At 56.2% G+C, this 23,162-nt stretch overlaps 1 protein-coding gene across 1 annotated transcript; it reads left to right on the top strand.

Moving 5' to 3' along the window:
• The first annotated feature begins 4,640 nt into the window (after positions 1–4,640).
• ACE (angiotensin I converting enzyme) lies at positions 4,641–21,645 on the top strand. Its single transcript, XM_066205065.1, has 25 exons — positions 4,641–4,960; positions 8,261–8,428; positions 9,715–9,802; positions 10,044–10,187; positions 10,443–10,634; positions 10,778–10,875; positions 11,411–11,583; positions 11,856–12,079; positions 13,422–13,566; positions 13,891–13,989; positions 14,189–14,311; positions 14,771–14,982; positions 15,479–15,615; positions 15,901–16,059; positions 16,463–16,550; positions 16,753–16,896; positions 17,123–17,314; positions 17,640–17,737; positions 18,011–18,183; positions 18,610–18,833; positions 19,067–19,211; positions 19,407–19,505; positions 19,903–20,025; positions 20,578–20,765; positions 21,007–21,645. The coding sequence occupies exons 1-25, from the start codon at positions 4,751–4,753 to the stop codon at positions 21,201–21,203; spliced, it is 3,843 nt and encodes a 1,280-aa protein (XP_066061162.1). The 5' UTR covers positions 4,641–4,750; the 3' UTR covers positions 21,204–21,645.
• Positions 21,646–23,162: the final 1,517 nt, after the last annotated feature.

The following is a 23,162-nucleotide window of genomic DNA, read 5'->3' as shown; positions in this document are numbered from 1 at the left end:
AACGGGCAATTCCCAGCTGGGACAAAGCTTCCTTAAGAACCTGGATCCTTCACAGCCTGCAAATCAGCTGGAAAAGACTCTGGTTCTCCTCCTGGCAGCAATTAAGCCACCCTGCCCTCCTCACCAGGAACACAACTTTGCTGTGTGGGGTGGGTGATGCAGTCAGCCCAGCGCAGCCCTGCAAGCACTTCATCTCCTTCAGAAGAGGCTAAAGCACGTTTATGGCGATTTTTTAATAGCAGCCTCGATAAACAGCAGCGATAACCCATGCCGAGCTCCCAGGGGATGATTAATGCTCCCGGAACTGTCACGCTCGCTCGCCTCAGGGCTGGGATTGTTTTCATTTATTAAAAAGGGGGGCGGGGGGGGCGGAAGGGAATAATGGACTTTGCCATGTTTTATTGGGTTGATGGGTGCAGAGGGAACACGTTGGCCTCTTTCCTTACCCTGTATCATGCCCAGCTCTGCCTGAGCGGCAAAGATGGGGGATGGAGTGATGAAGGATGAGGGATGAAGGACGAAGAATGAGGGATGAGAGATCAAAGATGAGGAATTAAGGTGGAAGGAGGAGGGATGAAGGAGGACAGATGAAGGATGAAGGACGAAGCAATGATTTCTGGCCAGGGTTTTACTTCTTGCCCTGTGATGTTCCTGACTGTGTGCCTGGCGCCGTGCACATATCCTGCACTGTGGCTGGGGGCTCCCCAGGGGCGGGACTATTAGGGACTTACATTTATTTAGGACCCTTCCAAAACATGGGAGTCATTTAGGAGCCCTGAGCCCACCGGTGCCTTCAGCACTCTGCATGGTCAGGGCCTTGCAGTGTCACAGCTCATCCTCGGGGCTGTCCTTGCAATGGGCTCACCCCTGGGCTGCTGGCACCCGTCCCAGTCTGGGAATGAGACTGAGGATGGTGAAAAGCACATGCCCATCCCCTTCCCACTCACCTCCAGCCTCACGGAGCCCGCCAGCAGGGGAAAACACACAGTCCCTCTCCGGCTGCCCCGTGCAGCCAGCCCAGATCACAGGCGTCCCCACACCTGCGCCAGGTCCAGGCTTTGTAGGACAATTAAACCCTTGTTCTAGAGCAGGTATGGGCTAGAAAGGGTTTTTGTGGGGTGGGGTGGAAATTGTGATGATAAGGTGCTTTCTGCTGCATTCCACTGAGTGTGCACTTTGAGTGATAAAGCGACACTTGCAGTTGTGGGGCCAGGGTGAGCTCCCCCACGGCCCATTGCACCCGTTCCCACTCAGAGGGGACACACCAGGCTTTCAACACACCTTAAATCCAGGGGAAAGCTGGAAACAGCCTCACAGTGCTGCCAAAACTGCTCAGCAGAGACCTTCTGCAATCAGACAGCAGCAAGGACTTCCGTGGCCCTCTTGGCATTATAGTCCCCAAATCCAGGTGACTTTGAGGGACTCCACCAGCCTCAACACTCTCTGGAACTGCTGAAAATTGTTTTAGCAACCAGAGGTCTGAAATAAATGGTAAAAAGCCTGATTGCTTGGGGTGTTTCTTTTATTTTTTTTTTTTTTGGAAGGATGAGGAAAAAAAAAAGCTGTTTGTTTAGATTAAAAATTTGGACTGGAAGGGTGTTTTTTCCCCTCTCCCTCATGACACTGTCACCACAGCTGGGAAAGCAGCTTAGCGAATTATACACTATGATAATTGATTGAATTCATCAGCAAATAAAGCAGCCGCCTTTAAACTCGGGGTCTGGAAAGGGAGGAAAAATTCTCAGTGCAGTGGTTTGTACCAACAGGTGCTGGAGTCATCATGCCCGTGAAACCACAGCCACCAGGAAAAGTGACACACAGGGCTGCGCTCTGGACTAGAAAGGCTCTTTTTGGGTTTAAATAAGGACGGAATGATTTCTCTGCAAAAGGGAATCCTTTCTCTCACCTCCAGAAGCTCCTTGGTTCTTTAGAGAGATGGATCAGACAGAAGTTATGAAGCAACCTTCGACCCTTTGAGAAATGGTGGGATGGAGAAGCCAAAAATGTGGTTTATTATAAAAGAAGGGTAAAATAAGCTTGAGCAGCCCCAGCCAGAGGTCTAAGGGCTGGGATATACCCACATAAATCACCAAATCTTTCCAGCCAGTACCAGGGCCGTTCCCAAATTCCTGCTCCTTTGCTCCACCAGACCTGTTCACCGTCTTCCATCACGCCACCACTGTGGACACCTTGCAGCTCCCCTAAGCAACATTTACTGTCAAAACTCCTAATTTCTTTCTTTTGGGAATTCTGGGCTGCACCAGTGGGTGCCCCTTCCAGCACTGCTGCCTGTGGGCAGGGAGATTTTGCAGGTCTGGCAAGCCAAGGAGCTGACCCAAAATGCTGAGAGCAAGTCATGCTCCTTCATGTGTGAGGCACCGCCGCCGTGTCACCACCGATGCGCTGTGGTGACAGTCCGGCCACCGCACACGTGTCCGCTCACACGTGCCCCAGGGAGGGGGAGGACAAAGTCTCCACGGAGTGATGATGGCAATGCAAACGGATGGGAAGCATCCTCTGGCCCGGGGCAGCTGCCGCGGACATCACGTCTCGCCCAGCGTCCCCCAGCCCACGTCCCCGCGAGCAGTTCCGCATCCGTCTCCGTGGCAACGCATTTTTCACATTCCTCAGTATCTCCTGCCCCTCTGGTCTGTGGTGCTGGCAGCGCCGGGTACCCTGCAGGCTGGGAGCCGATGGATGTCCACCACCCACCCCAGCCCCCCGAGAGGGGTGGGGAGAGCAGGGACTGAGTGCCCACTCCACAGAATGCCCACAGGTGACTTTGAACCTGTCCTTGGTGGCTGCTGGAGCACAGAATAGATTTGGGGCAGCACAGAGGGAGCAACGAGCATCTGACAGCTTGCAGGCATCTCTCCTGCCTCCCTGGACCAACAGCCACCAGTGCTCTCCGTTATGCAGGATAATTTTCTACCTGATGCAGCTGGAGTTTTATGAGGTAGGGTGACAGAGAGCCGTGGGCATCCTTGGAGATGCAGCCTTCAAGAGGAACTTCTCCTGCACAAAGTCCAGCAGAAGCAGCAGCAGCCTCTCTTGCACCAGCCTTGGAAGATGCTCTGGTGTAAAAGGATGGAGCGCTACCCTTCTCCTGCAGGATCCTCCATTGGACACACAAGCCTTGCAAAAGGCATCATATGCTGGGATCTCTGGGTACCAGTGACATTGCACGGACTGTTTCAGCCTCCTGAAACTCCCACTCGTGCCAGAGGCTCCACCACGACCCAGAGCTGGGAAAACCCCTCCCTGGCGCAGCTGGGAACGGAGACTGGAGGGGGGCAGGAAATCTCCATTCACTGGCGCTTGGTCTCCAGCCAAATTGGACCCAAACCAACCATTTTTTTCCAACTTCCCAGTAAACTGGACTTTCCAGAGAACTGTGACTGGTGGGGAAAGGGGTCATCAAGGGGGGCTGGAGGCAGATGCTGACTTCGCCTCCAGCTCTGTGATGTCCAGGCTCTCAGGTGGTGCCGGTGGACAAACACCGTGGGGACTGCCCCTTGGGCTTGGGGTCAGGGGGATGAAGGGTTTTCATGTGCCCACAGCAGCCTGTGCAGGTGGAGGGTGCTGGAACAGGCTGTGAAGTTGGGATTTTTGGAGTGAGGTTTAATAGACATCTGAGGGTTGCAGTCTTTTAAGTCCATTTTTTTTGGAAATGGCTGTGCACACCCCTGAGGGTCCGCAGTGCTGACAGGAGGACTTGTCCCTTTTTGAGTGGCCACACTGTCCCCACGGAGTCACCCCACTGACTCACTCCAGGGGGCCATGATGGTGTCCAGCTGCTCCGCAGCTCTCAGCAGGGACAAAAGATCAAGGGATTTCCCTCTGTTACCCCCCCAAAGATGCTCTCTCTTGACAGGGGTTCCCAGTGTGCCTGTGGAGTCGTTGCTCCAATAAGGAGTAATGAGGTCAAATCAGCCCAGGGCATAAGTTCAGCCCAGGCACCACTCCCAGGGCTGAGGCCAGGCCCTGGGGAAAACTGATTTAGTTGATTAAATAGAAAACAAAACAAAGGAATTATCAAGCCCACCAACATGAGTCTGGTTTTCATTTTGAAGGAACTTTTTGTTACTCGTTTGTCGTCAGCGTAATTCCTCCAAGTCCAAAACACTTGGTGTGATGTGATTTCCTTCACAGCCAGGAGAAATACTGTTTAATTGAAAAATGAGGTTATGCCGGGACGGGGCTCACTTCGCCAGGAAGCAGTGTGAGACACACCTTGGCTGTGTCCCACAGGAACAGCTTCCCTCCTGCACTTGCCTTTGCGGCCCACCGCAGGTGGCCGGGGTGGTGCCGAGGGGCGTCTGTCGCATGATGCCGGCACGGGGGAACGTCCTGCCAAGGACCAGCTGAGCTGGGTCCCCCTGCGCCAAGTCGGGAGGGGACCGGGACCCTGCAGAGATGGAGCTTCATCTCACCTACCCCGTCCACCCTAGCCTTTCTCTTTTTTCTGCCTTTCCCTCGATTCTCCTCCAGCGCCTTCCCTTTCCCTCCCGGCAGTGCCAGGAGCCAAAAGGACTTTGCACCCCAAGGCAGCACTCGCTCCCCGCTCCTTCCCGCAAGCCCCGGAGCCGCCGAAGGGAGAACGGAATACTCCGGTCTTATCTGCGAGGGGAGGCAGGCTCGGTGGGCAGGGTTTGCGCGAAAGCTGCTGGCTTATAAGCAGCCGGCAGCGGAGGCAAAGCTGCCTCGGGAGGCACCGAACGGGGCCCCTCCGTGCCGCGCTCCCGCCGCGATGCCCGCGGCGCTGGGGCTGCTGCTCTGGCTGAGCCTGGCAGGTGCCCTTCGGCCCGGCCTCGAGCCCCCCCAGCGGGACCCCGACGAGGAAGGGGCCGCCCTCTTCGCCAGTGACTACAACAGCACGGCCGAGCTCGTCCTCTTCGAGAGCGTCTCGGCCAGCTGGAATTACAACACCAACCTGACGGCCGAAAACGCTGCTCTGCAGGTGGGTGGCAGGACGGGGGCGATGCCACCACGGGGTGTCCCCAGCGCTGGGGACTGGGAGGGGGGCTGGGTCACTTGGTGCGGTTCCCTTCCTCCCTGCGGGCTTCTGTCTCAGCACCTCGGGGTGGCAAACCAGGGCTGGGACTTGTAGTCCAGGAGCTGCAGGGTTTTGCCCCAAATTGGTTTTCGGAGAGACTCTGCCCCAGCATGACAGCTGTGGTCCCAGAGCAGAGTCAAGGTTATTTTTGGAGGTGATTCCCTCCTCCCAGCACCTTCCACTTTCCTTTTCCCCTTCCCAGAGCTGGGCCAGGTGTCAGTTGTCCCTGTCCGCATCCCTACCTGGTGTCACCACATCCCAGTGCTGAGGGTTTTAGTTTGGGGCAGACACCAGAAGCCCAAAGTGCACAAGCAGCTGGGTGGCATCGGGACTGAGGCTGCCACCTCTTGTCCCTGCGCCCCCAGCCCACGGGGACAAAGACAGCGGTGGGAAAGCGCTCCAGGCTACCGGGAATTAGACATCAGCCCAGGTACACGCGGCAGGAGCCACTGCGGGGAGCAACGCTGTGTGCATCCCACAGGCGTGTGTGTGTTTTCTCAGGGGTTTGCATGTGTCTGCGTTGTATGTAGTGGAGCAGGGAGCCGGAGCGACCCCGGGTCTGCTCTCAGTTGGGCGAGCTGCAGCACAGCCCGGGCCAGGGGATGGCAGTGCCTGGGTGGGCTGCCCTGGTTTCCCCAGCCGTGCTCGGGGAGCTGCCGGTGCCCCAGCACGGGGTCACGGACTAGTCACTGCATGCAGCTCGGGGTACATTGCAGGTGCGCCGGGGGCGGTGCAGCCCATTCCTGACCACGGGTGTGTTCAGCGATCCCAGTATCACACAGGAGCTGCCACACAGAGCCCTGAACCCTCCAGATCCCGTGGGGATGGAAGCACAGTGTGCCCTGTGCAGGAAGGAAATGCATCTTCCTGCATAGGGGAAAGATCACTGCCAGGTCTGGCCACTGCCAATTTGGCAGGACACTCAAGAGGGCCCAGGTGCCCCTTCAGCCTTTTTTTGTCAAGCTGACGTGATGTCTGGGCAGGCATCCAGCTCTAGCTGCAGATGTGGTGGGACTGGGGATCTTGGGGCAGAGCAGGAACATCCCAGCTACGCTGAGTCCAAAATTAGAGCCAGAAGAGCACCTTGCATGGACTTCTCAAAAAGCATTTCCAGACCAGCTTTCCCCCCCTTTATGTGCTATTAATTGTGCGAGGATCATATCCAGGAGCTCCCTGCAATGTCAAGGCTCCTAATCCAGCCCAGGCAGAGGAGGGGAACCCCTGAGATCAGCCCATGATGGGGCAACAGGGAGGCGTGTTGGGATGGGGAGTCACTGATTGCTAAAGGAATAACAGCTGGCCAGCAGGACCCAAAAGGCTGGATTTGGAGGGTCTGGGAGAACACTGGGCCAGGCAAACCCTATACATCCATAAGGGGGGCTGGATCAGGCCACCAGGGCATGGGCAGCTCTGGGGCCTGCCACAAAAGGGGGCCCTGTGACAAAGGGACATGAGAGGCAGAAGGTCAAAGGGATGGACAGAGGGATGCTGGACAGACAGATAGATGTACTGTCTTTTGCAAGCTGGGATTCTGGGCAAGGGGCTGGCAGTGGAGCCTGGGGGCTGCTCATGTTTGGGTGCAGAACTACAGCAGATGCCTGGGCCAAGACAGTCCCAGTGTCCTGAGCTGCATCCTGAGTCTTCACTGCGCACCCACAAGCGGGGGGGGCTGGGGTGGAGGTTTTGGTAGGGAGGCTTTGAGGCTGTGGGTGTTAAGGGGCTTCTGAGCCCCCCGCAGGGGCATCCCCTCCAGAGAGACATCCCAGATGCAGGAGTGAAGGGCCTGGTGGGCATGGCCATGGCAAGGGGGTCTCAGGCAGCACCGCTGGCCTCAACTCACTCCACAGGAGCTGTCAGGAGAGTTTAGGGCACAGTTTTCCTGACCAAACACAGGTGCCTCTTCAAGTAGAAGAAAAAACACAGCTGAACTCTGTTTTCTCCAGCCCCTCCAGCTCTTCATGGGGTCTGGGAAGGGGTCAAGGCATCTCCTGTTTAGAGCAGTGGCACGAGAGCAGGGTGTCTGTGGGGCTGGCACATCAGGCACGCTGAGGCACTGGGGCCAGTTCATACCAGTGATGCTGTGGGCACTGGGATGTCCAAGGGAAGTGGTGGGAGCAGTGCTGGGTGGCCAGAGGCCCCTGGCACTTTTGGCATTCCCACCCCCGTGTCCCGCGGCTGTGTGGGTATCTGCCCCAGGCAACCTTCAACTCTGCCACACCACTACTCCCTTCCTTCCCTGCTTCCTGCTGAGGAAATGTGAAAATTAAAATAAACCAGGCGTGTTGGAGCCAGGCTAAAAATGCCACAAGTCGCAGCTAATGAGCTCCATAAATCACACCAGGATGGCACATGGACACCAACCAGGCACTCTGCACCGTCTCACTCCACCTGCGCTGGGCCAGGACACTCTTAAAAGATCAGAGCTTGCCCAAAACACTGCTGACACTGATCAGGCTGGGATACAACCATCTGCAATGCACCCCATCCCAAAACCACAGCCACAGCTCCAGCTGCCTAAATAACTCCCCACTGTGCTGGCAGCTTACTGCCAGCCCATGGCCCAGGAAGGGAGACTGGGGCTGGAAGGACTTGGAGCGCAGTGACACCCAAAACTGGGGACTCAGAGCAAAGGGGGGAACCCCAGGTGTGGCATTTACAGGTCACAGGGTGCAGACAGCCAACTGAGAAATGTATAGAAATTGAAGTGTACAGACCTAGTGAGGACATACAGGAAGGAGGAAGGTGAATGTGACACATTTATAGTTATCTTTTTGGCTTCTCTGAAAGTGAAAAACAGCAGGAATATAAATAAAATTAAACCAGACCTCAGAGTTCCTTCCAAAACCAGGGTCCAGCAGATGTCAAAGCCAGGCCGGGAGCACCCAGACACCCTGCCTGCATGGCCCTGACACCCGGTCCCAGCATTCCCGTCTCACATGAGACCCTGGAGCTCCCTCCAAGACACCCTCACGGGCCACCCTGCGGTGGGTGCTCATGGGGAGAGCACTGCTGTGCCAGATGGAAGCTGCTGTCTCTGTCCATGGCTGCCACGGGCTGGGGACATCCCTGCCTGTCACCCCGTGTCCTGTCACCTCCGACTCCCACAAACCCTCATGACTTTGCCCCTGGCCCCCAATCCATCGCCTGGGTGGTGACATATCCTGGGGCTGGTCCTGAGCCCCCATGTCCCCTTTCACCGTGCAGGTCAAGGCATCACTGGAGGAGCAGAACTTCACAGAGCTATGGGGGAAGAAAGCCAAGGAGCTCTATGGCGACAAGTGGAATAACTTCAGTGACCCCCAGCTGAGGAAAATCATTGGATCCATCCAGACCTTGGGACCCTCCAATCTACCCCTGCCGATGAGAGAGCAGGTGAGTGAGGTGGCAGCAAAGCCCTGGGCATGGCTGGGGGGCTGTGAAATGCTGTAGAGGGATTTTCACAAGCATCCAGACTCGGCTGCTGACCTGTTGCATTTTGGAGGGTGTCACTGCCTCTACAAAGTGATTGAGGACAAGATGGGGTGCTATCTTCAGGGGACGTGGGGTGCCTTCTGGCCCCATTAGCCAGTCCTAACCTTATCTTGGAGCTATCCCAGCAGGAACTGGAGAATTCCTGCTTACACAGAGCAGTCTTGGGCATCACCTGGACACCAGCCAGGTTGTGCCCATGACTGGAGCCAGCTGTCCCAGCCCCTCTGGGCTCATCAGCCCACTGAAAAGAAGGGCTGGTGCAGGGCTGACCTGGCTCCTGAGCCCCCCATAAGATAAGGAGTGCTATGCCTTGATGACACAGTTCCATGCTAGGGATGTCAGGACATCCGGAGCCTTCCCCATCAGAGTGCTGAGCTTTCAGAGCAGTTTACATGAATTTTGATTTCCATGCAAGAAAATATTGCCCAGGCTGAGGGTGGCAGCCACTCTGCTCTACATGAGCACAGGGACAGGCCCTTCCATCCTGACCCACAGCTCCCTGACAGTCATTCCCAGCAAAACCCTGGCAAAACCTCGTGATGCAATCCCTTCCGGAGAACCGTCGGCCCCAGTTCCTTCCAGGAAACCCGTCCCTGCCTTCTCCCAGATAACAGATCGTATCATGTCTCCTCCCTGCACATCAGTCATGTCTCTCCCATCCCTGGGCAGCTCTAGCCCACAGCCACCATTGTCCCCATCTCCATCCCCTCTGCACAGCTGGAGCAGAGGAATGGGAGTGGAGAGAGGGACAGAGCAGAGGAATTTCCTTCCCTGAGAATGGGCTTCCCAGGCATGTTCCAGGAAACCTCCTGTTGCTATTGTTTGCTGTTATTGAAGTTCACAGAAACAAATATCCCTCAACCTCCTGCTTTTCTTCTTCTATTTTTTTTTAACCCATTTAGATAAACAGCCTGTGCCACGGCCCTGCTGACAAACAGCTTTATAAACATCCCCTCTCCAGAGCATGGCTGTACAGGGATTGTCTGTCCCAAAGAGCATCCCTGCTCCCACCATGCCAAAACCCTGAGTGATAACACACTTATCTCACCAAAAACATGCTGTATAAACACACCAATCCTTCCCCACATCCGTCTGGACACACACTCCAGAGCTGAGAAGCCTGTAGATCCCTCCTTAAGGGCTGTTCCTGTCCCCTTGCTGCCCCAACAACTATTCCTTTCCTACAGTACAACACCATCCTGAGTGACATGGACAAAATCTACTCCACGGCCAAGGTGTGCCTGTCCAATGGCACCTGCTGGGATCTGGAGCCAGGTATGGTCCCTGTCCCCCTCATCCTGCCAGCTGCTGAGCGCCCCATGGCCATGACTTTGTCATGGTCCCCACGTCCTTAGTGGCTTGGGGTTGGCATGAGCCACTCAGGTTAATCGGGATTGTCCCAGTGTGAGGACGGGCACTTGGGTCTGGCGTGGCAGTGGCGGCACCCCTGCAGAGCTGTGGCATGCGCCTCCCTCTCTGGCTGCTTTCTTATCTTCTGTTGTCCCCTTTGTCCCAGACCTCTCGGACATCATGGCCACCTCCCGCAACTACAAGAAGCTGCTGTACGCCTGGGAGGGGTGGCACAACGCTGCGGGGAACCCGCTGCGCCCCAAGTATGAGGAGTTTGTGAAGTTGAGCAATGAAGCCTATTCGATGGATGGTACAAACCCAGGGGATCCCCAGCCAGGGGCTGGTCAGGGACCTGGGGTGGAAATCAGGACTGGGGCATTGGGATGTTCTGCTGCTCTCCCCACCCCACATGCAGCCAGGCATCCAACTTGTATTTCCCAAGTGCCAGCACTTTGGGAAAGGGGAAAAAATCCTGCTGCTGGTCCCTGGTCCCACCTTTCAGGGATGGGTCGTGGGGGCAGCCTTCGGGGTCTGGAGACAGAGGTCTTCCCTGTGTCCCTGGTAGGATTCAATGACACAGGCAGCTACTGGCGTTCCTGGTATGACTCAGACACCTTTGAGGAGGACCTGGAGCGCATCTACAAACAGCTGGAGCCACTCTACCTCAACCTGCACGCCTTCGTCCGGAGGAAGCTGTATGACCACTATGGGCCCAAATACATCAACCTCAGGGGTCCCATCCCTGCTCACCTCCTGGGTAAGAGATGGGACTCGCCAGCCTGTGCCCAGGGGTGCTGGTGGTGTCAGAGGGGCGCACACAAGGCCAGAGAGGTCCCAGTTATCACTGTCTTTCTTTTCTGATCTGCCACCAGCTCTACTCCAGCTATTTTCTCTTCTCAGGGAACATGTGGGCTCAGCAGTGGAACAACATCTACGACCTGATGATCCCCTACCCTGATAAGCCCAACCTTGATGTCACGAGCACCATGGTGCAGCAGGTGATGGGCTGAGGGACTCACTGGGGGGACCAGGGAGAAACAGCAGGAGATGTTACCAAGGCTGGCCCATGACACTGACCCCATGGCAGTCATTTCTCATACTTGTATAGGAGACAGCAGAAAATCCGTGTCTGGGAGGGGAAGGGACAAAGAAATGATCTTACTCCATCTCTGGCAATGGCCAAAGAGGCAGCAGGTGGACAAAAGTGGGCAGTGCCCTGGGACTGCTGCCAGTCCCCAGGCTGGGGGCCGCGTTGCTGCGCTCACACCATCACACAGCTCCAAGCATTTCTTGGCTGTCAGTCCTGCTCCTTTCTCCTTCCCCTGCTGAGCTCCAGCACCATTGCTCAGTGCTTGTTAGGGATGTTCACACCAGTTCTGGAGCTAGGCCTCCCCATCACAGAGAGAGGGGCAGGACTTCAGTCCCTGGGAGCAACTCACCTCCTTCCCGCAGTCCTGGGGGAGCTTTGGAGGCAATGCCCAGGGCACAGGCAGCCCCTTCCTCAGCCGTAACCCACTGCCTGCTGCCCACCAGGGCTGGAATGCCACCCACATGTTCCGGGTCTCGGAGGAGTTCTTCACCTCCCTGGGGCTTCTGGAGATGCCCCCTGAATTCTGGGAGAAGTCCATGCTGGAAAAGCCGACAGATGGGCGGGAGGTGGTGTGTCACGCCTCGGCCTGGGACTTCTACAACCGCAAGGACTTCAGGTCTGTGGGGACATGCAGGGACCAGGGCTGCAGGGCAAGACCCTCCCCTATTGCCCTTGGTGATCACCCTTTTGGCTACCTCAGCCAGGCCGTGCAGCCCGATACGGCACTTTCTGAGGCGAGGTCTGGAGTGACAGTGCTGCCCTGCCTTCCCCTCCTCTTTCCCTTACCAGAGGGTGTTGCCGCCCTCTCTGGGAGTCCTTCCCATCAAGGGGGTGCACAAGCGCCAGGGTCCCTCGCTCAGCTCAGGCAATGCTGTTTTCGCACGGCAGGATCAAGCAGTGCACATCGGTGACCATGGAGCAGCTGTTCACAGTGCACCATGAGATGGGCCACATCCAGTACTACCTGCAGTACAAGGACCAGCCCGTGTCCTTCCGCAGCGGGGCCAATCCTGGCTTCCACGAGGCCATCGGCGATGTCCTGTCCCTGTCTGTCTCCACCCCCAGCCACCTCAAGAAAATCGGTCTCCTCAGCAGTGCTACTGAGGATGAAGGTATGGCAGCCACCCTGGGGAGCTGGGTGTCCTGGAGGGCTGTGGGAAGGGTTTGGGACATGCCAGGGTGGGTTGCAGTCTGGCAATAGAGCCCAGAGCTGCCACAACCCCTTCTCATCTCCACGGGTCCACGCACAACCCTCTCTTGTCTCCATGGATCCAAGTAGAGCCCTTCATGGCTCCATGCCCTTCACCCCTGAGGCAGGAGGGATGCTCTCCAGAGCTTGTCTGTGCTTTTCCCTTCACCAACAGAGCCCGAACTGGAAAACATTTTTGTGCTTGATTGGCTTTGACCTTTCCAGCATTCCTCCCTCCCTCCCTAGACAAGAAGCATCCACCACTGGAGCTCCCAGCGCGGCTCTGTGGAGGTGGCACCAAGCACTGACATGCACAGTCACAGGGCGCTCAGCAGGTGACGTGTCTGGCTGCCGGCCGGCACGGCAGGGCAGGACTTGCCCCTGCAGGCACTGCCCAGCTTGTCAAGAGCCTCATCCTCCCACCCGACATCCCTCAGCCGACACATCAAAGCAGATGGCGGCAAAGGAAATTGAGCACTCCCAGACCTGCCCCAGGCGGCTGCTTGGCGGAGGAGGGACAGTCCTGGGATCCTCCTGCCATGTCATTAAATACGTTTTATGACAAGAAAGACATCACAGCAGCCAAGAGCATTGGGCCAGTGCTGCATAAACACATGAAGCAGATGGTCTGTGCCTCAAGCCATTGCTACCCGACTTGCCAGCCTTTGGCAGCCGGGCCACCATAGTGATGGCAGCCAATATCCCGTCAGGACAGTGCTGCCAACCCCTCTGTGACCCCACAGCTTCAGCTGCGTCTCCAGCAGGTCTTCCTCCAAACATCCTTCCCTGGGTTTCCTTGAGGGGACAAACAGATGTCACCATCCCCTGTGCTCCTCATGACTGGTGGTGACTGTCCTGGAGTTCACTCTGGTTCTGGGTCTAAACCATCAGAACCTTTGCAGTGGTGTGACTGCGGATCAAAGTCCCCCAAACCCCCTCACCTTGAGGCCCCAGGCAATGTTGCACCCACCAAAGACCTTTTAACTCTGAGACCTGGGCTAAGGGCAGGGGGACACCACACTTGTCACTATCATTGTCCCCACTCAGGAAAAGGCACGTGTTGCCCAGGTAATAACTGTATCTACAGAAGCCTCCTGCATCCCACACTGCCTTCTCTAGGAGCAAGGTTATGTGGTGAAATGCTATCCCCATTTCTCATCCAGATCTGCCCACCTTCTTGCCCACTAAAATTCTGGTGCCTCCAGAACTTTAGTGGTGTCTATGCAGACTCCTTTCCAGCCTGGTTCAGGCTCTGTTTCATGCAGAGAGCAACATCAACTACCTGCTGAAGATGGCCCTGGAGAAGATTGCCTTCCTGCCCTTTGGCTACCTCATCGACCAGTGGCGCTGGAACGTGTTCAGTGGCCACACGCCGCCAAGCCGTTACAACTACGACTGGTGGTATCTGAGGTAGGGGACAGTCACCAAGGGTGGATGGAGGTGTGGAAGCTGGAGATGTGCAAGGAAGGGAGGCAGGAAAGAGGAAAGGAAAGATAAAGCATAAAAGTAGCCATGGAGATGGTGGGAGAAAAATGGAGAGATGGATGGTTGAGTAGGATGGAAGGATAGATGTGGATGGATGGGTGGATGGATGGATGGATGGATGGATATTCATGGAATCATGTTCTAATTGTGCAGATTTCTTCAGTACTGTGCCAAGCCTTCCCATTCTTTGACTAGATTCTTCTGATCCCTTATTCCCATGCTCATGCTGTTGTTGTCTGTTGTCCACAGAACCAAATATCAGGGTATCTGTGCTCCGGTTTCAAGGAATGAAAGCAACTTTGACCCTGGAGCAAAGTACCACATCCCGGGGAACACTCCTTACATCAGGTAGAGGAAGTGTTGGCAAGGGGACCGAGGTTTGCCATGCACTGGGTGGGGGATCACCTCTGTGGGCAGGTCTCTGTGAGCTCCTGCTCAAGACACGGAGATCTCCCAACACTTGGGACCACAAATGGTGGGATGGAGCTCTTGGACTTGTCTGCTTCTCCTTGTCCCCAGTTCTGACTTTCATGGGCTTCCTTGGCAGGTACTTTGTCAGCTTCATCCTCCAGTTCCAGTTTCACAAGGCACTGTGCCAGGCAGCCAACCACAACGGTTCCCTGCACACCTGTGACATCTACAGGTCCAAAGAGGCTGGAGCCAAACTCAGGTGGGGACAGAGGAGGGTCAGGAACATCGCCATGGGAAGATGGGTGCATGGAGGCTGATGGGGAAGGAAGGGAAGGAAGGGAAGGAAGGAAAAGTGAGCTGGAGAAATAGCTTTGCAGGTGGATGGACAGATGGATGGAAGGAAATACATGGAAGCACTGGGGTGGGGTGAGTGGTCCTCACTGGAGTATTGCTATTGCCCCAGTCACCAGCTCCCACCCAGACAAGAGGTCACTAAAGCACAGTTGGCTCCTGTTGATTCCCTGGGTGTTAAATGCATGAGTGTGTGACAGGGAGTCCCCACTTCCCACATGCAGGACAGGCAGTGGCTTCCAAGGCAGGTTCGTGTCCCACTCAGGAGCAGCATATTCAACTCCTGAGATGCTGAGATACTATCCCTGCTTCTCTCCCATCCATCCCCCGGCCTCATGCTGGCTCTTGCTCTTCTGCCCCTCTGCAGGGAAGTGTTGAAAGCTGGGTCCTCAAAGTCGTGGCAGGATATCCTCTTGAACCTCACTAACACGAGTCAGATGGACGCTGGTCCCCTTCTGGAGTATTTCAGCCCTGTCACCAAGTGGCTTCAGGAGCAGAACAACAAGACCAATGAGGAGCTGGGCTGGCCCGAGTTTGACTGGCATCCCCCTGTCCCTGAAGGCTATCCTGAAGGCATTGGTAAGGCTGCAGCTCCATCCCGGGTCTGGGGAGAGTCAGGAAGAGGTGCCCCAAGGGATGTCATTAATCCACAGGCAGAAGCAGAGGGAGGTCTCTGCTGTGGGTGGGGTGGTCCCCATACAAGGAAAGAGAAATGCCCAGCTCCAGTGAAGTCCCACAGGGTGTTGCTTCCCAGGAGGCAGGTGCCATTGCCTGAAGCTGTGTAGTGATGTCATCAGTCATGTTGTGAAGCTTCTCTTCTCAGTTGTATCATTTGTGCTCATGTGGGAGAGTCTAGGGCGTGCAGCTTGTCCTGTTATCTGGTCCGCTGCCCCATGGGACACCCCAGCAGAGCACGTCTTCCACCATTTATTAGCTCAACCTGCTCCCAAGTTGTGGCATCCTTCAATGGACCTGTAGTTCTGGGAAGAGCTTAACAATGGCTTCTCTGTGGGACAGTGCTCTTGCAACTCTCCTGACCTCTCTCGTCTCTTCCCCCATTTATTTCCTCCTCTAGACAAAATAGCAGATGAGGCACAAGCTAAAGAGTTCTTGTCCGAGTACAACAGGACAGCTGAGGAAGTGTGGAACGCCTACACCGAGGCATCCTGGGCCTACAACACCAACATCACCGACCACAACAAGGAGATCATGGTATGGCAATGACCCAGGGGCTGTGCAGGGAGACCCAACAGCCAGGGAAGGCAGCTGGTAGCCAGGGCACATTTCACAGAATCTCTGGAAACCAGGGCAGCCTCTGCCTCTTGTAAAGGGATAAGGTTCTCAGCCAGGAAGTGCGTTTTCCTTGAAAACCCTCATCATCCAATGAGGTACCCACAAAGGCAGCTGTGGGGAGGGTCTCAGCCGTGGGATGCCAGGTGGTGTTTCTGTAGTGGCCCGTGTCTTCTTCCTGAAGTAACTCTCCCTCTCTCATTGTAGCTGGAGAAGAACTTGGCCATGTCCAAGCACACCCTGGAGTACGGCATGAGGGCCAGGCAGTTTGACACCTCTGATTTCCAGGACCAAAGTGTCACCCGCATCCTCAAGAAGCTGAGTGTCATTGAGAGGGCAGCCCTACCTGAGAATGAGCTGAAGGAGGTGAGTGGCAAGGGGACAGAGCAAGAGAGATGGTGTCCTTTGCCATCATCCTGTGGGAAGACACAAGTTTCTCTCAAAATTTAAGAAATGCCACTGGGCAGCCACCATCTGTCTTTAAAAAGTGATAGCTTGGTACCTTCCACACAAAGCCAAAATCCTGTCTTCAGTTTCCCACCAAAGGCTGCCTACCGCAGGCTGCAGTGGGGCCTGGATGTTTGGGTGACAACGGCACACAGCTTGACGGCCCCAGGCCCTCTTGTATTGACGCCATGTTGCGTCCCTTGGGGTCACACTGATCTTGGAAGGGACCAGAGCAAAACATACAAAAACCTTGATGGGCTGGGATGTCCTCCAATATCAGGAGCAAGGATAACCAGTTTACATACTCTGATTTCCTTTGCAGTATAACACCCTCCTCTCAGATATGGAGACCACGTACAGCGTGGCCAAGGTCTGCAGAGAGAACAAAACCTGTCACCCACTGGATCCTGGTAAGATCTAGCAGGGTGTCCTGCAGGGAATCAGCACTGGCCCAGGAGGGAGAGATTTATTTTGATTAGGGCATGAAGAAAGGCAATGAAGGGTTCTCTCACCTTCTTTGTGGTGGCCCCTGAGCAACAAATGGGTATAGAACCATTGCACCCGTTCAGCCCATCCAGCAGCATCACAGTGGCTTCATTTGCTCTCTCTTAGACCTCACAGACATCATGGCCACCTCTCGGGACTATGACGAGCTCCTCTTCGCCTGGAAGGGCTGGCGGGATGCCTCTGGGAAGAAGATGAGGAACAGCTACAAGCGATACGTGGAACTGAGCAACAAGGCAGCCGTGCTCAATGGTCAGTGCCCTGCTCCCCTAGAGCCCACCATGGCTCTGCCCCCTGCGAGCAGGGGATTGGGCCCTTCATCCAACTGAGGGTCGAAATCCTAACGGTGTGGAGGTCTCACTATCTCCCAGGAGATCTACTCTCTCACAGTTATGGAGGGGCCTGGGGTGTCTGAACAGCACGACAGAGTCTTGCCCAAGGACAGTGTCTGACAGCTTCTGCTCTTGCCCTGCCACAGGCTACAAAGACAATGGGGCCTACTGGAGATCGCTGTATGAGACACCCACCTTCGAGGAAGATCTGGAGAGGCTGTATCAGCAGTTGCAGCCCCTGTACCTCAACCTACACGCTTACGTACGCCGAGCCCTCTACAAAAAGTATGGTGCAAAGCACGTAAACCTGAAGGGTCCCATCCCTGCCCATCTGCTAGGTAAGGGCTCCGCTTGAGCTAAGCTGTGTCCCCCACCAGGTGTGGCTGTCTCTGTGCCATGCCAAGAGTTAAGACTGGTCTCTGTTCAGCTCTGGCTGAAGGGAAAATGTCCCCTGGGATGGGTCTGTAGAGGCCAGTCTGCCCCAGGGAAGGGCAGCACACTCAGCATTACTTGACCTCTTGTGCATGGGTGGGCTCCTGCCTACTTTGCCCTTATGCAGGCAAGGCAGGGACCAGTCAGCGTGATCTACCTGTGCAGGAAGAGGGAGTAACTCTCCCCTCCCCGTGTCCCTCCTGACATGTGCCATCCTTCTGTGCTTCCCAGGCAACATGTGGGCTCAGTCATGGTCCAACATTTTCGACCTGGTGATACCTTTCCCCGATGCCACCAAGGTGGATGCCACCCCAGCCATGAAACAACAGGTCAGTGCTTTTCCAGGCTGCTCTAGGGAAGCCCCTTGGGACCCAGGAACCTTTGGCTGTTGCCACCACCCATGTTGCCAAATGTTCTAATGTTTCCCAAAAAACCCATACCTCATCTGTATTCTCCCTACCTTTATATGCCAAGAGCTGGATCCAGGTCTAGCTGACTCCAGGAGATCCCCCTGCCCAGAACAAGGCTACCCCTGTCCTCCCATCATTCCACAGCCCCCAGCACCCCCACTGCCCCTCACCGGGTCTCTGCTCTTTCCCCAGGGCTGGACACCCAAGCAAATGTTTGAAGAGTCGGACCGTTTCTTCACCTCTCTGGGCCTCATCCCAATGCCACAGGAGTTCTGGGACAAATCCATGATTGAGAAGCCATCGGATGGGCGGGAGGTGGTGTGTCATGCCTCAGCCTGGGATTTCTACAACCGCAAGGACTTCAGGTGCCCATGGGGAGCCGGCGGTGGGCGCTGGTGATGTGGTGCTGGGGCAGAAAGCGTCTTGTAGAATAAGGGCATGAGGGCTGATGCCACCTTGCATCTTTCTCTGTGGCTGTGGCACCCCAACTGTGGCACTTCCCTTGGTACCCAAGATGCTGGCAGGAGTCCCCATGGTGGATGGAGGGTAATCCATGGCTGTCCTGCCCTGTCCTGGAGAATGGAAAAGCTGATGAACAGGGGCAGGATCAGCAGGAGATGCAGGAGGAGGAAGAGACCAGCCCAGTGGAATAGGGCCAGCCTGGCCTGGCATCAGATGTGGGGAGGGGGCACATAGAAAGGAAAAATAGCTCAGGGGGATGTGAGGGTCCCCAGAGGTTTTCACGCCACCACTGCCCTCCGTTCTCCCCCGACCCTTGTGTCCCGGCCCAGGATCAAGCAGTGCACCGTGGTGAACATGGACGACCTCATCACAGTGCACCACGAGATGGGCCACGTCCAGTACTTCCTGCAGTACAAGGACCAGCCCGTCTCCTTCCGTGACGGGGCCAACCCTGGCTTCCATGAGGCTGTTGGGGATGTCATGGCCTTGTCTGTCTCCACCCCCAAACACCTGCATAGCATCAATCTGCTGGACCAAGTCATGGAAAACGAAGGTGAGCTGGAGGGCCACATAGTAAATTTGGGGACGCTGATGGGAATAGCTGGAAATGCAGATGGTCAGGAGGGGCTGGGCATGGGCGAAGGGCTCAGGGATATATATGGTGGCTTTGCGTGCATGGTGGGGACAGGATGTATTGGGGACGCCCATTTCTGGGGCAGAATGATCCACAGAGGGAGGAGAGGTGGATACAGCACTGTCTTGCTCACATCTTCACGCCCTGGGCAGAAAGTGATATTAACTACCTGATGAGCATTGCCCTGGACAAAATCGCCTTCCTGCCCTTCGGGTACCTCATGGACCAGTGGCGCTGGAAGGTGTTTGATGGGCGGATCAATGAGGATGAGTACAACAAGGAGTGGTGGAACCTCAGGTAGGATTGAACTCAGACCCATCTGGGCCTTGGCCATCATCCCGCTGGGTGTTTTCTCCTTGTGGTCCAGCAGACTGCAATGGGAATGATGAGATGCACAACCCCTCCCTCTGTCCTCACACCCCACTATGTTCCTTCCCACTTTACCCCACCTCCTCCTCCCCAAGCTGGCCTGACTCTCCCTCTCCCACCCAGGATGAAGTACCAGGGCTTGTGCCCACCAGCACTGAGGTCTGAAGATGATTTTGACCCTGGAGCAAAGTTTCACATCCCTGCCAACGTCCCTTACATTAGGTGAGCCGGCAGGGCTGGGGCACAAGGGACACCACTTGGATAAAGAAGCAGGATCCCCAGGTCAGATGCCAGTGATGACACCTTTTCCCATGGCTGGTGGTGCCATCCTGCATGGGCTGGGCATCTCCAGAGACCCGGACGGAGCTCCAGAGAAGTCTGGATTTAGGGGGATTTCTCCCTATCCAAGGAAGATGAGCTCACCCACTCTGGCAAAAGTATAACACATTATGGGAGAAATGCCCTCCGCAGGTTGGGCTGCGCTGAAGCAGGTCTAGCTCCAAAGCCAGTGATGCTCCTCCGGACTGGGAGGGTGCAACCAGAGAAGGAGGGGAGCCACATCCTCTCTTGCACAGGCATTCGTAGGGTCCATTCCCATCTCTTCATCCCTCTCCACCAGGTACTTTGTCAGCTTTGTGATCCAGTTCCAGTTCCACCAGGCACTCTGTGATGCAGCCGGGCACACGGGTCCCCTGCACACCTGTGACATCTACCAGTCCCGGGAGGCTGGGAAGATCCTGGGGTAGGTGTGTGGGCAGGCTAAAGCCAAGGCATCTACTCCCCCGAATACCTTAAAGCCAGCCCAGCAAGACAGGAGGCAACACAGCCCCTGGGCATCTCCCCCGTCCCACACCTGGGGCAGGGACGCCTTGGGCTGGGCGCTGGGGCTGCGATTGCAGAAGCAGCCACTAGATGGTACCTAGGGCCCTGGCAGGGGGAAGGCTCCCTCCTCCTCCTCCTCCTCCTCCTCCGCCGCCTCCTCCTCCTCCTCCCAGCCCCCAGTTCCTTAGGGAAAACAACCCCCTTGCTTCACGGAAAGCACCTGCAAAATTAACCCTTTCACCCAGGGACTGCTCTGCATCAGGCTGGATTCACTGGAGGGTTTTAATCCATGAAAAACCCTCTTCCTGCCAAGATAAATGTCCTTCCCTGTACTCCAGGCTGGCAGCCCCATGGTTCTGGGGGTTCAGACTGTACCCAGGGGTGCTGACACCAAGAGCCCCAAGGGACAGGGAGGGGCTGGCAGCCAAGAGGGCGATGGGGAACACACTGGAGCTGATTTCTCCTGCCACAGGGATGCCCTGAAGCTGGGTTTCAGCAAGCCGTGGCCCGAAGCCATGCAGCTCATCACAGGGCAGCCCAACATGTCAGCAGAGGCCCTGATGAGCTACTTCAAGCCACTCATGACGTGGCTGGAGAAAGAGAATGAGAAGAACGGGGAGGTCCTGGGCTGGCCTGAGTACAGCTGGACTCCATACGCAGGTATGCAGGGCTCAGCCAAGCACAGCAGGTCCACGCCTGGCCAAGGCTCAGCCCTCACCGGGATCACAATGAAGTGGAACTCTCTTGGTGCCCCTTGGCCATCCCAAAAAGCACAGGGTGTTTGGGTGCTTCTCGTGGAGCTGAGGCCAAAGGGCACTGAAGAGACCAGCAAGGGTGATCCCACATACCACAGCCCAGGGCCCCCAGCAACAACCATGTCTCTCATTCCTCTCTTTTCCAGCCACTCCAGCCCAAGATGACTCCGGAAAAACTGATTTCCTGGGAATGTCCCTGACCAAAAGTCAAGCCACAGCAGGTAGCTGGGTCCTGCTTGCCCTGGCACTCCTCTTCCTGATCACCACCATCTTCTTTGGTGTCAAGTTCTTCTCAGTCAGGAGAAAGGCCTTCAAATCCAGCTCAGAAATGGAACTGAAATAAGGCAGCCACCAGCAGGGCAACCACAGACAGGGTGCAAGCATGGGCACTTGGCCACGTTGGCAGCCATGCCATGGGCACACTTGCCAAGGAAGCCATGGGTTTCCACAACGCAGGATTCCTCTCTCCTATCAGGTCAGACATTCCTTTCCACTATGCAAGAGCCAGGGCAGAGAAGAGCTATTTATTTGTCAATGTCTGAATCAGGGGAAAGAGAAGTTCAGGCTCCGGCAGGCACGGAGCCGTCACAAGCTGCCCCTGTGCCCAGGGCTGGAGCTGGTCCAGCCTGGCCACCCACCAGCCAATTCTGATCTGTGGGCAAAGCCACAGAGCCTTGAGTGACCGAGGGCAGTTTGGGGAGGGATGGAGCACATCCTGGTTTGCCTGCTGCCAGGCTGTTTGCTTGCATGGATGAAAAATAAACCTATGTCTTGTCACCCTTTGAGCAGCAGCTCAGCTTCTTCTTGCATTTGGGCTGGGGGCTCTCAAGCAGGAGAGCTGCCACCCCAACCCAGTGCGAACAGAAATCCCTGGGGCCCAGCCTGGCTTTGGGGCAACATAACTGCAGCACCCATCTTCCCCCGTCCCCGTCTGAAAGATCAGCATCCCTTTGCAGCATCTCCACCCTCCCCTGAATCGCAGCTCCCGTCAGAGCTGACAGCCCGTGGGTTCACAGCGCAGCTCGTGCCTAAGGGAGGGGCTGAATCGGGGCCAGGAATCCCCGAGGTCCAGACGTGAACTCTTTAAAGGGCTGGGGGTCACCAAGCCCAGGCTGGGACGAGGCTGGAGCTCACGACGGCTGTGGCTCCAGCACTCAATGGCACATTTACGTAAGAGCCGGGGAGAGGGGTCCAAGGTCAGCGATCGCCTCCTGCCCTCCAGCTCCTGATTATCTTGGGATCAGCCGTGCCTGAGGCCCACCCGTCCCCCCCGCCCCGTCCTCCCCGTCCCCGGCCTCGTCTTTCTTCTGCTTCTGTAAATAAAACTTCGTATTTGTTCTGCGGTGATTAGGTGCAAAACTAATCCCCGGCTGGGGATTATTGCAGCCTTAAAGAGCTGTGATCTGCTGCAGCCCGAAGCAGCAGGGGAAATGAGGGGATCTGGATGATCCCCCCGCCCCTCTCCCATCCGCTGGCCTCTGCCCTCGGTCATGCCGTACTCCGGGAAGCGGAGGCTTGGGAGCGGCTTGTAGCACCTGGCGGACGAGCAGAAGGCAGGTGTCTGCCCGCCCACGCTCGGGTGTTTGTTTGCTTTCCATCCTCCTCCAGCACAGGACGCCCACGAGGAGGTGGCACCCGGACCGTTCCTCCTTCTGCCGCGGTCCCCAGATCCCGGGGGCTGCAGCCCCAGACCCCCGCGCTCTCAGCGTCCTTCCCTCGCCACATCCTGGTGCATCTGCTTTATATCCCGGCACACCAGGCTCCCTGCTCGCCCCCCTTCCCGGCAGTGCGTTGCTCAGGGAGCAGAGACCTGGCACGGTGAGGGCTGAGTTGGAAGCCAAGTGTATTTTCAGCCTGGGAAAGCAAGGCTGGTGCAGGTGTGCTCCATCCAGCTCAGTGCCTCACTGGTAATTTTGAGCTTCTTGGCTCCTCTTTGCCCCATTAGTGGAGGAAAAGAGGTCTCCAAGATCATCAAGATCCTGCAAGTTTCATGAAAATTGCTTTCTGGAGGAGAGGATTTAAAAAAATTAAAAAAATAAATAAAAAAAAGAGCCACACTGAACGCTGTCACTCAGGGACTGCAACATACACTCAGCCTTAGCTAGACATCAGAGAAGCCACGGAGGAGCTGAGTTTGTCCTACCAGGGACACGAGGGCGGATGATGGGTGCACTGAGCTGCGTCCGGGGCCAGACAGACAACCCAGGCCCACCAGCCGTGCAGGAGACAGAGGCAGACACCAGGCTCCTTCAGCACAGGCCCCAGCTCTGGGCAGCAGGTGGGATTGGACACCAGCCAACCT

The sequence above is a fragment of the Chamaea fasciata genome, unplaced genomic scaffold (genome assembly GCF_029207755.1).
Source record: "Chamaea fasciata isolate MVZ Bird 193981 ecotype frontalis unplaced genomic scaffold, bChaFas1.0.hap1 SCAF_27, whole genome shotgun sequence".
NCBI lineage: Eukaryota > Metazoa > Chordata > Aves > Passeriformes > Sylviidae > Chamaea > Chamaea fasciata.
Note: the sequence above shows the minus strand (reverse complement) of the source record. Positions and strands in the feature narration are given on the sequence as shown.

Coding starts and splice junctions, on each gene's coding strand:
- ACE (XM_066205065.1), top strand. CDS start 4,751: ATGCCCGCGGCGCTGGGGCTGCTGCTCTGGCTGAGCCTGGCAGGTGCC. Junction 10,188..10,442: donor TGAAGCCTATTCGATGGATG/GTACAAACCCAG, acceptor TGTCCCTGGTAG/GATTCAATGACACAGGCAGC. Junction 18,184..18,609: donor TACAACCGCAAGGACTTCAG/GTGCCCATGGGG, acceptor GTCCCGGCCCAG/GATCAAGCAGTGCACCGTGG.